This window comes from Balaenoptera musculus, chromosome 15 (genome assembly GCF_009873245.2).
Source record: "Balaenoptera musculus isolate JJ_BM4_2016_0621 chromosome 15, mBalMus1.pri.v3, whole genome shotgun sequence".
NCBI lineage: Eukaryota > Metazoa > Chordata > Mammalia > Artiodactyla > Balaenopteridae > Balaenoptera > Balaenoptera musculus.
Window position 1 is genome coordinate 16,307,745 of NC_045799.1, and position 14,506 is coordinate 16,322,250.

General features: G+C 52.7%; 1 protein-coding gene across 4 annotated transcripts in view; it reads right to left on the minus strand.

Annotated features, from left to right (window-relative positions):
• Positions 1-5,933: 5,933 nt before the first annotated feature.
• The window catches only part of TOX2 (TOX high mobility group box family member 2), a 137,235-nt gene continuing 128,662 nt past the window's right edge, over positions 5,934-14,506 (minus strand). The window contains exons 4-9 of one of the 4 annotated variants that reach the window (XM_036827291.1): positions 12,961-13,200; positions 10,326-10,553; positions 9,781-9,861; positions 8,563-8,958; positions 7,731-7,858; positions 5,934-6,713 (exon numbers count right to left, since the gene is read on the minus strand). In XM_036827291.1, coding sequence (XP_036683186.1) covers positions 6,647-6,713; positions 7,731-7,858; positions 8,563-8,958; positions 9,781-9,861; positions 10,326-10,553; positions 12,961-13,200 — 1,140 coding nt within the window. In that variant the 3' untranslated portion in view covers positions 5,934-6,646. Of the gene's footprint in view, positions 6,915-7,730; positions 7,859-8,562; positions 8,959-9,780; positions 9,862-10,325; positions 10,554-12,960; positions 13,201-14,506 lie in introns of all 4 variants that reach the window. The other 3 variants (XM_036827292.1, XM_036827294.1, XM_036827293.1) reach the window with 3 other exon arrangements.

Genomic DNA, 14,506 nt, shown 5'->3' on the forward strand with positions numbered 1-14,506 from the left:
AGGTGTTCCTTAGATGGGGGAAAGAAGTGAATAAATAATATTAAAAATGGGTAAATCACGAAATAGCAGTGTATCTATCCATATTTATTTGTTGAGTCACAGAGGAAATACTAAAAGCGTTGAGGGTATGGAGGGAGGCGGTGGGAGGTGGCGCTGGAAGCCGTGGAGAGCAGCGCTGTTAGAAGCTGCTAGTACAGTTTGACTGTTAAGCTCCATACGTGTATTACTGGTTTAAAAGTCGAAGTTGAGGACCTTGAATATTAACATCCTTCCTTCCGTGTCCCTGCTAATTGCTATTATAAGGTAGCATGAAATTACTGTGGGTGTTTCCCACAGGCATGATTTCATGCCGCCGAGCCCGGCTTGGTCCTGCACGCTCCAAGTGCCGCGGGGTCCTGCCCCTGTTTTCTTGCCCCTCCACAGTCCTTACTGATTCTCAGGGCATAGCGGTCAGCTTGGGCTGCCACGACAAGTATCACAGACTGGGGGGGCTTCAACCACAGAAATTGATTTTTCTCACAGTTCTGGAGGCTGGATGTCCAAGATCAAGGTGCCACCAGTGTCTGATGAGAGCTCTTTCTTCGGGGTGCAGATGGCTGCCTTCTCACTGTGATCTCACATGGCAGAGAGAGAGGGGGAGGGGAGGAGAGAGAGAGAGGGATGGGGGGAGACAGAGAGAGAGAGAAATTACTCCTCTCTGGGGTCTCTTCTTGTAAAAGCACTAATCCCATCACGGGGACCCCACCCACATGACCTCATATAAACCCAGTCACCTCCAAACACCATCACATTGGGGGTTAGGCTTCAACATATGAATTTTGAGGGGACACAATTAAGTCCATACCCAAGAGCGACAACCAAATGACAGCTGGCCTCCATGTCCCCTTCTCCCTCGGCTGGAATGTCTTCATAGTGGTTTCTTTAACTGCTTCACGGCTGCAGTTTAGAAAGCCCTTTCCTGCCCAGTACTCTGTCTGATTCCCTTCCCACCCCTCAAAGGCAGTAAGAGTCCCACGTTACATGGTGGAACTGGCGAGTATACGGCAGGACAGAGACTGGGGCTGAGGTCCCTGCAGCCAGGGCTATGGACTCCTTTCCCTGTGCTGCTTCTCTCGGCCAGCAGCTGTCCTTGTGCCACTGCACCTTGAGTGCCCGTCACTTCCAGTGACACAGTGCATCCGAGCCATCCGCATCCCTCTCCTCCACTGTCACCACCCTGTCTGGTGCCACCATCTTCTCTCCCCTGGATGACAGCACAGCCCCCTGCCTCCTACTCCCCTCCCGACAGCCAGAGGTATCTTGTGAAAATGCGATTTGGATTGCGTCCCTCCTTCACTTGAATGACTTCCTACTGCCCTGACAGCAAAGGCCAGACTCCCTATTGTGGCCTAGGAGTCCTCATCAGGCCGCTGGCAGCATCCTCAAACCCATCTCGTGCCACGCTCCCCTTTGATCACCCCCCCAGCCACACTGCTCTCCTTGCTATTCTAAAACAAACCAGCTTCTTCCTGCCCCGGGGCCTCTCCATGAGCCTTTTCTTCTCTCAGGAACTCTGTCCTCTCAGCTGTGGTCACTGCTGCTTCCTTTACCTCCTCAGGTCTCTGCTTAGCCACTTCCATCCCCTTTCTGAAGTGGCCCCAGGCTCCCTCCACCCATCCCTCTCACGTCATCCTATTACATTGCCTTCTGAGCATTTGTCACCATCTCAAACTGTCCTTCTCATTCATTAGTTACTTGTGTAAAAATGTGTTGGCTGGAAGGAACGGTTCCAGTGGCCCAGTGCAGGTGACCAGGGCTGCCTCTGAGGTGCACGTGTTAGAGAAATTGATTCGCAGTTGGGGCCAAATATCACCACCCCCAACACACTCATACCCAGAGCTCCCGAAGAGATGCGTGAACCTGCGCCTCTTCGCCGAGCCAGCGTCCTGCTGCCACCCACACCCGCGTCGCGTGGGAGGGGATGGTTGGAGCAGGGAGATCCACCAGGATCCCTTCCTCAAAAGCCCTGCCTTCACCGCCTTCTCCCAATCTAACACAGGACCACCCGTTACTCTTGCTTGGAGCAACTATTTTGGGGCCCTTCTAAGCATCCTTATCATTTGATGTCTTGTATGTATTGGTGGGTATCCTTGTTTTATGCTTTATTTCTCCAAGAGGGTGGGGACCTGGCCTATCTTATTCATCCCTGTGTTGCAACACCACACACAGTGCCTGGCACTTAACAGGAGTTCGTTAAATATTTGTTGAACGAGTGCCAGTTAACCCGCTTTGTATTTAACAGGAAACCTCTGGAGGGCAGCCTACCTCCACTGCAAAGCCTAGCTCTGGTGGCAGAAGATCAAGCACGGTCAAGGTCAGATGGGCAGAGATGGGCAGGTGGGGGGTGGGTAGGGGTGCCTTCTGGCAGCAGGAGCATCTTCCCTCTGGAGAGGAGGGAGGATGGAGGCCCAAGTAGCCCCTGCATGTGGCGCGAAACTGAGGCCAGAGAGATGAAGGGCTACGGTATTGTGATGAGCGACAGCCTGCCTGGGAGAATCTTGGCTCTGCTTCCTACGGGTCACCTGACCTTGGGCAAGTTCCTTCCCCATTTCCTCATATGTGACTAGGGGTGAGGAATAGTCTCCTCTTCCAAGAGTTGCTGTGAGTAATAAGGAGTTAATAAATACATGTAAAGTTCTTCGAAATTATTATTATTGTTGTTATTTAATCTCTACACCGGAAGGTACAGTTTCTTGTATTATGTACTAGCCAGGATATAGTGGGGTGTGTGCATGGGCATTGTGGGTGTGTGGTACGTGACGTGTATGGCGTGTGTGCCCATGTGCTATGCATGTGTATATGTCTATATTCTTTTCCATTATAGGTTATTACAAGATATTGAATATAGTTCCCTGTGCTCTGCAGTAAATCCTTGCTGTTTATCTGTTTTATATACATAGTGTGTATCTGTTAATCCCATACTCTGAATGTATCCCTCCCCGCGCAGCTTTCCCTTTGGAGAATCACAACCACAGAGCCAGCCTCGGGTGTCTGGGGTCAGGGAAGCACGGCACTCTCCAACCACGGGCCAGTCCTCCAGCTCAGTCCTGGTCACTGGGCAGGGCACAGCCCAGATGTCACCTACCCAGGAAGCTTTGGCAGACACCAGCCGGACTGGGGACCCCTCTTCTGCATTCTCCTGGCTCCCTCTTTTTGCACTGGCCACAGAGTAGTTTTAATTTTATATTTTTATGATTTATGAGATGAAATTATAACTTTACGATTAATTAAATATTACTGTTTTCATCCTCTGCCTCCCCAGCTTGCCTTAGGCTCCTAGACTGGCTGAGTCTGTGTCCGATTCCACTTGGCCTCCCTGGTGCTCAGCGAAGGGCCTGGCAGAGAGCAACTCCTCGGTTATTTGCATTCCTGCTGAATGAATACATTGAATTTTCGCATCCTGGACTCCGAAAGTTAATTGGAAGGCCCATCCGTGCCATGTTGCCCACATTCGGTCTAATGTGGAAATCTGTACGTAGCCCTGGAGGGAGGGGTTACCACTGGGCAATCTTAGGGCCAGCCATGCCTTCCTTCCGGGGTGGGAGGCTCGGCCTTTGCCCCCGCTGTGAGCCCTGCTAGAATTCCAACGTGTTTAGGGGGGCTGGGAGATGGATGCCGCGGAAGCAGGCACTTGGCACCAGGAAGGGCGAACGGTTTTGGTTCTGGGGCCAGCTTCACGGGCAGGGGGCGGGCTGGGCGTGGAGGGTAGCTGCAGGCAGGAGCTGAGGGTCCTCACGATGTCAGGGCCACCGCACTAGGGTCCAGGCAATAGCACGTGACCTCGAGGTATGGCGGGCCCAGGCCACAGACCGGCCTTGGCATATCGGGGGCGCAGTGGCTGCAGGGGTACCTGGTCTATTCTGAGGCTGTGGAGCCCGGGGTGCAGGTCTGGGAGCACAGGGGCAGGGCGAGGGCATCTGCGGCAGAGGCCTCAGTGCTTTTACAGCAGGTGTGGCACCGGGCTCCCGGGGACTCCGTGGGCTGTACCAACATCATCTCAGGGCAGAGTAGGAAGAAGGCGGCAGACACTGCTTCCTGGGGAGAGGACTTCTTAGGGGAGAGGATTTCTTTGTGAACATGTGGGAACCTAGATCCCCCTTGCGCGAAGCTTGAGTTGGTTTCAGGGGCTGAAAGTCTTGCATTTGAAGGTAGGGCCAGAGCCAGTGAAAGAATACGGAACTTTACTGGTGTGGCCTCACTGTGCTCAGCTAGGATGGGTAGGTCCATGGCCCGAGGAATAGAGCCCGAGATGGGGTCTCTGGGTCAAGAAGCTTACCAGGTGGGTGCTCTCAGAAGGGGGTGAGGTAAGCAGGGCAGGGTAGAGAAGCAGCTAAGCAAGGATGGAGACCTGCTGCATCGTGATCCCCCGGGAGCTCTGGAGCATGCGTGGTACCAAGCAGTTGGCTGCTCCAGTATTCGGTCATTAGCTGAGGGTAGCTCTGGGGAATGGGGCATCCCCTCCTGGCCCAGGGCGACGACTGGGACAAAGGGGGCCCCTGAGAACTGTGAGCGGCCACCACTCAGGAGCTGGGAGATGGGTGCTGGCCCATAAAGCCATCTGGGGGAGGCTCCAACAGCATCCACTGTAGTTAGCGTCGTGGACTCCACAGCCCTGAAATCAGCCTTCTTGTACCTTCCACTGACCACTGGCTCTGTTTCCACTCTCTGGGGCCACAGGACGCACCCGCTTGGCCACCTCCTGATATATGTAGGCAGAGTATTCAGACTCTGCTTGGGTGCCTCTGTCCCTTGCAGCTGAGAGAGAGGCCAGCCTCGGCATGTGGATGTGTCCAAAGGCATCCTGAGCTCCTGGTGCAGCGATGGGCGGCGGGGCAGGTACGAGTGTCCACCTCGAGAGCAAGAACCCGATAGCCTTGCAGTCTTGTTATCTGGGGCTGTCTGCATGGATCCCAATGATGCTGTTTTCTCCAATGTAGAAGCAAGAGTCGACTATTAAACTAAGTCATCAGTGTGTTACTGACAAGCTCCACATAGGAAAGGAAATTGTGACCACATGAAATATTTATGCTTCACATCGCAATCATGCTACTGACATGACAGCGTGTTGTTTTTGTTTGGTTTTCCTTTTACCAAAGTGGATTAGAAAATGCCCTCCAGTGAGGAAACTGCCCACAGAGAAATTGCGCCTCATCTCGGGAGCTGTTATCTGGGCGAAACGGGGATACATGATTGGAGAACGAGGGGCCAGGCCCGTGGAGCCTCCTCTGTCCGGGTCACGGGCCTGGTTTGGGGTGCCAGCACCTGTCCCCCTCCTCAAAATAGCTGTGTCACGGGGCGCAAAAGCTGCAGTCTCCCCGAAGCTCCACTACACCAGCGATTGTGATTTTTCCAGATACAGTTAAAGTAGTCACGTAATTATTACTTTTTTTGGAAGTATCACCCCCTAAAATCTGTCAGGAGACCTGGCTGAGTCCCTCCTTGTCTGGGATGCTGGCTATGCTCGGGCTTGGAGGGGTCCCTCTGCCCGCCCTGGGCTCCTGCTGCCCTGAACCCACCTCTCACCTACACCAGACTGGAAGCTTCCAGAGGTCAGAGGCCCCATCGGTGGCGAGGGAGTGGGTCAGTAGGGACTCGCTGCGGTCACCTGCCCGTGAGGGCCCTTGCGTGGCCAGCACTCTATGCCAGAGCGCCTGGAATCATCATGAGAACCCTACGTGTTCACACCATCATTATCCCACTTCTACAGATGGGAAGACTGAGGCCAGCAGGGCTCTGTCACCCAGAGAGACCCTCGGGGGTGGGGAAAGGGCAGGTGGGACTTTGCCCTCAATCTGACTGACACCAGGGGCTCTCTCCTGGTGAAGCCACCACCAAAGTCCACTCCAGAAGGCCTGGCCCTGGCTCACCAAGTGTAGGGAGAGACAGGCTTGTGGCCAACTTTTCAGAAGTTTTATTATCAAGAAATTCGAGAGACGCACGGGGCACCGAGGCAGACATTCGCAGGGTCAGAAAACGGCTGCAAACATTAAGAACCCAAATCCAAACCAAGCCCCCAAAGCACGCACACTTTATGATAAGCTGCGTTTTTGTTCTCAGTTGTTCCTTATAAATAGACAGAAGTTGTTGTTGGCCATTTTAAATAAACGTATGATTGAAAAAAAAAAAAAAAAAAGCGCAATGTCTCTGAGTGTGGCTATAAATCGTCCGGTTCCTGCTGTACAGACGAGGAAACGGTTTGGCCGCTTCTTTCGTGCACATCTCCCTTAAGATAACACTTAAAAAAATGTGCTAAGGGTCATAGAAAATGCTTACCTTAAAGGAATCTACTTTCCCCCCACCCCGTCCCACCCCGCAACAAAATAATCTTACAGGTGTCTTCAGCACGGTTTCTAAAACACTTAGTCAACTAGTACTTACACGGAGCCAAGTTTATGAGTTTCATAATGTCTTGTTCGCACTGTAAAACCGTATTTGCACATCTGGGGCTGAGCTGGCCCCTGCCCTGTGCATCTGGGGGCGGGTTTCTGCTGCAGAGCGATCCGTCCAGGGGCGGCTCACGCGACTTTGGGCTGGGGCCAGACGTCCAGACGTAGGGTACGGTGGCAGGGCGAGCAGCAGGGTCCACAGTAACCCTGGAGCAAGCAGGTCAGGGGGCGGAAGGTTCCTGCAGGGTCTTTGGGCTGGCGGCGGGCGGTGCGCTGCCTCTGCAGAGTCTGGTGGGAGGTTGAGGAAGAGACTCAGCCCGGGGCCGTGGTCGTGTCACTGCTCTCTCTTCTCCGGCACCCTGCTTCCTGCCAAGGCCTCTTTTCTGCTGTCAGCCCTTCAGGCTCTGAGCAGTGCCCTTCCAGCAAGCCTCAGGGAGGAGAGGGAGGCGGGCTTAGGTGAGGTAGAGCGATTTATCCCTGGGGAGGAGGCTGGGGGAGAAAGGAGAGGCTGTCAGAGTGGATGTGACGCCTCCACCCCGCCCCAGGCGCCCCCCTGGCCCTCAAGGGCCTGGACACAAGGCCCGGGGCACATCAGGACACCTGCTCCCTGGCCCTTCACGCCCTCCCTGGATTCGGCTGCCCCTCTGAGGATGAATGAGGGTCTGTGCTGGTCCCTCCCTGACTATCCACTGGGCAGAACCAAACACCCCTCCTGGAATCCTGGCAGGGGACCACCTGGTCCTCAGCGGATACAAAAAGCTCAAACCTCAAAATGAGACCAAGTCTGTGCTGTGATTGGTGCCCAGAGCTCCCATGGGATCAGGCTGAAGCCAGTCTCCAGCTGAGGCCATGCCCTCTCTAAGCTCCCTCCCTGCCCTGGCCTGCTTCCCTCCCCCACCCCTTCTCCTGCAGGTTCTCCCTGAACATGTATACATCATCGAGGTCACTCAAATCCCTGCCTCAAGCTCTGCTTCTGAGGAAGCTGACTGAAGACAGATGGCTTAGCTATGAATGCCATGTCAAGCACTTGTGAAAAAAAACAGGATGGAAGGAAAAACAGCAAGAGTGAAGGCCTTAGTTTCCCCTGTGGGCCTGGCACCAGACCAGCTGAGCCCCTCTGGGGCCTTGCTTTGGTCCTCTCCTGAAGACGACGGGCACCCGGTGCCCAAGAGGCCCTCCTGCAGGGCTGACAGTGACCTGCAGTGTCCCCCTTGTCCTTTCCCACCCTGTCATCCCATCCTCACTCTCCACGTGTAGGCAGGACAAGGGCAGCACCAAGGGTGGGCGAGTGGGGTGAGGGCCGACCTGCAGGTGCTGATGCCACACTCCCCGCTGGGGTAACTGCTGTCCCAGTCTCCGCTGCTCGTGGGGTTGGACGGGCCAGGGGAGCGGGATCCGGAACCACTGGGGAACTCAGAGATGTGAGGGAAGTCCTGCCGAGGTGGGGAGGAGGAGGCGGTGAGCAAAGGAGAGCGAATGGGGTGCATCTCAGGCAGCAAGGGGGTACGGGGGCGTGTTCGCAGAGACACTTTCCCGGCTTATAAGAAATCTCCGCTCTGCCTCTCCGCCTGGAGTGCTCCTTTCTTTTCCCTAGTAGAGCATGTTCTGGAAAATTCAACCCTTGTCTTAGCTACATGGGGGGGAGGGGGTGACGGACTTTCTTTTCCTGGACCTCAGTTTCCCACTCTGTAAAATGGATTTATTGGGCTGAGTGACCTCCCAGGGCCAAGCAAGCCTTGCAATTACCAGTGTCTGTGGAGCAATTAGGGGGATCTGGCTTCAAAGGCTTTGGGGAGAGCCAGGAGCTAGGGTTGATCTGGCAGAAGCCACAGTGGCCTCAACCCCTCCGGCCAGAGAGCAGAAATGGACAGAGGCTGAGGGAGGAGGGCCTGAGATACCCTAAGAATCTGAAGAATCTGTCTGGCTACGTGCCAACTGTTCTCTGCAGCCAGTGCATCTCAGGCAAGGTGTACCCGCCCCATTTCACAGTTGCAGTAACTGAGGCTCAGAGAGGTAAGGTGCTAAGGGCTGAGGTCACACAGCCGGTGAGTGGCAGGGCCAGTATTTGGAATCCCAAGCTGCCTCCCCTTTCTGCAAGGGGTCCCCGAGGGGCACGTTCTCACTGGACCCTGCTTACCTGTGGCCCTGGAGGTGAGGGGCTCACGGCCAACTGCACCTGGAGTGCCATGGGAGCGGGCAGGATGGGAGGCTGGGGGGCTGGGGACATGCTGACAGGTGGGCTGAGGAGGGTGCCCTGGGTGTGGGGCGGCAGTGGCAGCTGCTGGTGCAGGGGGGTGCTGAGAGGGAAGGAAGGGGGTGGTGGCGGGGATGCGCTGAGGCCCGGCAGCAGCGACTTGGAGCCCAGCGTCCGGGCAAGGCTGGCGGGGGAGGCCCCGCCGCGGAAGGCCTGCAGGTCGGACGGCGTCAGGAAGGAGGCCAGGCCTGGCATGGCGTACACGGGCTGCTTGGGTGGGAGCATTTTGGCCGGTGGGTTCGCCTGAGTGCTCTTGGTCTCACCCTGGTCGGGGGAGCTCTGGAAGGAGACAGACACCAATCACTCTGGAGAAGGTGGATAAGCCAGAACTTGAGCCACGAGATCGTGTGGTTTTGTCCCCCACTGGCGTGGCTCCTGGCTGGCTCTCAGGCCCCTGGGGAAAGAGCTGGGGACTCACCAGAGATAATTCAGGGTCCAGCACACTTGGCTCTGACCATCCAACCACCCCTGCTTTAATCCCTGGGGGCTCCCCTGCCCACGGGAGAACCCACGCTTCTCAGCCTGGCCTGAGGGGCCAGCATCGTCCAGCTGGGCTATCCTCTACTTAGGCTTCTCCCCAGCCTCTGCGCCTTAGTGTGGGCTGTTCCCTTGATTTGGGACACCCTCTTTGCTTGGCCCTTTATGGCCTAACCCAGAAGCCACGTCCTCTGTAGCAGCTTCCAGACCACTCTCTGCCCCCCCCCGTGGACCACACAACCACTGCCACGCTGAGCCTCCTGCAGTGCTGGTGCTGAGGAATGAGGCAGAGAGTGCAGGACAGGAGGAAAGGCCACATCTGAAGACTGGCAAAACTGGGTCTCAATCCTGGTACAGCCATCTAACAAGCTGGCTACTCACAGGCAGGTCACTTAACTCCTCTGTGTATCAGGTTCTTCTTGGAAGAATTAAATGAGATACATGTACAGTATGCATGTAAAGCATGAGCTTGGCACAGAGGCGGTGCACTGGAGAAGGGACCACATTGGTCTTATCCATCCCTTCCAAGATCTATGCTGTTGACCGTTCCCGCCGTGGTTCTTGCTCTATCCCTCAAGTGGCCCCATTCTCATCAGGGCTGAGCCTAGGGATTCCAGGTGTTACCTTGGAGACAAGGCTGGCCCTGTAGGCTGCCAGAGCCTTCAGATACTCCTTCTTCGCTGCTTCGGTCTTCCTCTTGTAGGCCTGAAAGATCCAAGGTGTGGGCAATATCGAGGAGAGGTCAGGTGGTCAGCCTGAGCTCACAGGGCTCGTAACTGGCATTTACCTCGGAGCTATTTCTGCTCCTATTCTCCCTGCAGGCCCCTGAGAGGAGGCCATAGGCCTCTGGTCAGCGGATAAGAAAGCTCTGGCTTGGACCCCAGACTTTCAGAGTTGGAGGCCAAGATGGATGAAGATGCCTGTTCTCATTTAACAGATGAGGAAGCAGAGGTCCAGTTTTTTTCTCCACTTAACCAAGTCGCTAGTGAATGCAGCTGCAAAACAGCCAAATCAGAAGGGTCCTACCTCCCCAGCTTACAGATGGGCAAACTGAGCCTAGCAAAGACCTCTGCAAGAGTCTCTAGTTCCAGAGGCTGGGCCTGGTTCCAGACCTTCCAAGTCTGACCTCAAAGGCTTGAGGGATGGCCCAGAAAGGGATGGAGGCTCACCTGCTTCTGTTCCTCTCCCAAGCTGTCCCACATGGAAGCCACGATTTTGGACACATCCCCGAAGGTTGCACTGGGGTTCTGTCCCTTGATGGCGGCCTGAGTGTCTCTGAAGAAAAGCGCGTAGGCTGACACAGGTTTCTGTGGCTCATTGGGGTCCTTCTTCTTCTTCTTCTTTGGGTTCTTGGCCTTTCTGCCAGGGTCGGCAGAGGGTCTCTTTTCTCCCGACATCTGCCCAGGTGAGAGGAGTCAGAAAATCAGAGAAGCCCGGGACCTCCTGCCAAAGGGGACCCGACCCAGCCTCAGGCAGAGCTGGACTTTTCCTCAGCTTTTCCCTGCTTGCCCAGCCCTGCTTATACACAGGCAACACCTGGGGGCTGGCCACGCCCCACCCCGGGCTTGAACACACACACACACACACACACACACACACACACACACACATGCATGTACACATGTCCTGGGTATGAGCCCTGGGTTTTTCTGTTTTCTTTCTTTCTTTCTTTTTTTTTTTAAATTTAATACTGCATTTTTCATTTAACTCATCAGTGAGAATCAGCATGATGGTAAAGTTGATTCAAAGAAATACAAGAGAAAGAAACTGGTTAATGCCCTGGAGAGCAATAAAACTATCACCTCTGGGGCTTCTAGTCTTTTGTACTGGACAGAAGTCATTTGCGTCTCTACAGGGAAAAGTTCATTTGCCTTGTAATCAGACAAAAATCGTTTACATCTTCATTGCTTTTCCCCCAAGTTAACATCTTCCTTTACAGAGTGTAAAATCCCCTAATCAATAATGAAGGAGGAAAAAAAAAAAAAAAATGAAGGAGGAATCAAAACAAAGGCACAATCTCCCAGAGAATCAGATAATTTTTGAGAGTCTGTTAGACGATGCTGTAATATGCCATTGAAAGAATGTGCAGTTATCCGTTTTTGGACTATTTCCTAGTTTTGGATAGATATATTTTTCTTAACAGCTCTCCCCTCCTGTGATCACAAATAATCCCCAAAGATTATCCTTGATTACATAAGATCAGTCTCTTCCACCACATTTCAGCTGTGTGACTTGGGGCCAGTGGCTTCGTGCCCCTGACCCCCTTTGAAGCTGTTGGATGGAGTGAGGTTAATGTAACTGTCACCAGGTGTGGCCTCACCCTGGACACCCGGCCTCTGATGCAGTCAGATGCCAGGACCACCATACTGTGAGCACCTCACTTAGGGCTTCCAGGATGCGGAGCGGGTGGGAATACCCCCCCCACCAACAGACTAGGACTCCCAGGCCAACCAGGGACCAGGGATTTTGGTCAAAGGCCCTGGATCCTGCCGTGAAGACCATGGCTCTATGCACCAAGGAAATGAAGGTGACACCATGAACTGATAAGGAAACTGTGGGCCAGTGGATAAGACTCAGGCCTGCACATCTGAGGGACGGTGAGGGGCGGTCTGTAGCCACATTGGTTCTGTTCCTGAGTGTTTCTCTGCAGCCACTCACCTCCCCAAGCCTCAGTTCTGTCAGCACCGTGGCGAGGCTCTAACAGGATAGGAGATGCGGACGGATGCACCTTGTAATTGACGGAGAGCAGATGGGGCACAGCAGGTGGTTAAAAGCACATATGCTGGGGCCAGACTACAACCACCTTGGTTTAAATCCTGGTTCTATGACATTTGATAAGTTACTTAACCTCTCTGTGCCTCAGTTTCCCCATCTGCCAATCGAAGATAATAAAGGCACCTACCACATAGGGTTGCGATGAAGATTACGTGGATTAATTCCTGTCGTGTCCTTAGAATAGTGTCTGGCCCGTGAAAGTGTTTTAGAAGGGTTTGGTAAATAAAAAGAAAATAAAATTAAAACCGCCCCCCGCCTGGACTACAATAGAGACCAAGTTATCCTGAGGATGTAGCTGGACCAGGATCCAGAGGTGCCCACCCCAGCCCGGAGGTCAGGGTGCCTGCAGGATGGCATGGGTGCCATGGTTACTGCCCCAGGCCTCTGCAGGGCCACCACATGGAAAGGGGTGAGAGGCCCTTATGAAGAAAAAAGGGAGGGAGGCGTTGTGGAATCAGCCTTGATTCTGCCGGCGGCTCATTGGGAGATTCCGGGCAAGCACATCCACCTCTGGCTTTTCGGGGCCTCTGTTTTCATAAAACAAGATGCTCTTCGACAGGGAGGGAGATCTAGAGTCAGTGCAAAGAAAGGATGGGAGCCTGGACACATGGTGAGTTCTCGTCCCTGACGTGTTCTTGAAGAGGCAGGACCACCCCTGGTTCCAGGGATACAGGGTGGGCCATGCCCCCAAAGGGGGGGAGTCATCTTTAGTGCGCAATCCTGCAGCGCTGCCCAGAGCACTGCTGGACCGCCCATCTTTGTGGTCCTCCTAAAAGGCCAAAGTGGTCACAAGACATGGCCCTGAGGATCTTGCCAATGCCATCAATGCCACTGAAATGACCCATTGGCTATTCAGGAATAGGACGACATCACGTTTATCCAGAATTTTCCTCCTTTTTCTTCCAGCAAAGGGTATAGTTATACTCTTCTGGTCTTTTCTAGAAGTAGGTGATGACCATTTCCATGCAGGGCCTGTCCCCTTGCTGATAGGAGGGCATCTTAAGCCTTTGCATCTCCATCCCTACGTACCTTGAAATGCGCTTCCGACTCCTCCTCCTGAGTTGAACTGGAGGGAGAGGGGGTCGCCGACTTGCTCCCTGGGGGTGACGGGGAGCTGTGGGCGATGCCACTCCGGACGCCCATCTGAGAAATGAGCTGGGACTGGCTGAGGGCACTCATGTGGCTGGCCAGCATCGCCGGGCGGCCCAGCAGGGGCCCTGGTCGGCCCGAGTCATAGGCAGCAACCTCTGAGTGGACCATCTCCTGGATCTGAGAGAAGAGGAGATTGCATGTTGAGTTAGAAAGGACCAGCACATCTGCATGTGTAGGTACCAGACTCAGAGGAGGGGGTCCACTCTGAGCTGTGGCTTCCCCATGGATCGCCCACAGGTGAGTGTCCATTCTATTCTGACCCCTGCACAATTAGATGCACCTCTGGAGGGTGCCATTCTGTTGATATTCACCCTGGACAGAGAGTCAGCACCTCAGCCCTTGCTAGAGAGCTCAGTCCAGCTGTGAAGAGATCATTTTATGATACTGGGTTTTCCTTCCTGGAACACAGTGTATCTTTGCATTTATTCACTATGCAGCGTGATAGCAAAGTGCATAGACGTTGGAAGCCGAGTGCATTTTGAATCCTGGTTCTGCTGCTTAAATACTGGGTGACTTTGGCCAAGTTACTTAACCTCTCTGTGCCTCAGTTTCTTCATCTGAAAAATTTGGATAATGATTAAACTTACCTTCTAGGGTTGTTAAGGATTAAATCTGCCTGGCACATAGTAAGCCCTATCTTGTATGAGGGTTTGTTAAATACACAGAATAAATAAATCCCTTAATAAAGTTTGCACATTTTCCCCCCACAGGTCAGTCATTTTCTTATTATCTATTCCCCGTGATATTTTCTAACTGGTTATTTTTAGAATATAAAGAAAGCTACTAATTTTTAAATACAGGCATTTCTCATACTAAACACATTTAGAATAGTGTACTCTTTTTACCTAAAAATTACATACACACACACACTCACACACACACACTGTTCAGTGAGGCATGCCAATTTGCATACTCTTATTTTTATTTCCTCTGAATTTGTGGTTAAATTCTAATTTCTAATATCCAGTATCTGTGTTTTTCTTTTACTTGTTCTTCGTTAGGGAGCCTCATCGGTTTTCTATTTTATTTTGTGGGATTTTTTTTTTTTCCTCCTCAAAAGAATCAAATTTCAACTTTATCAGGTCTACTCCTTCTCCATTTTCTAATTCTTTAATATCTAATTTTATCTTTATTAATCTCTTCCTCTGATTTTTACATATTTATTAGTGTTGCTTCCCCCTCAATTTTGGGTCGCATTTTCAATTCAGTATTTTCATTCTCAATGTTTAGAAATAGGTTTCATGCTAAGAATTTTCCTCTGAACATGACCTTAACATTTCTCAGACTTCATCACGTGAGATTTTCATTATTGTTCTTTTTGATGTATTTATTTTTAAATTTCAGTTTTAATTTCCTCTCTCATCCAATCGATGTTTAAGAAGAGTTCTGAAATTTCTTTTTTTTTTTAATTTAATTTTTAAAA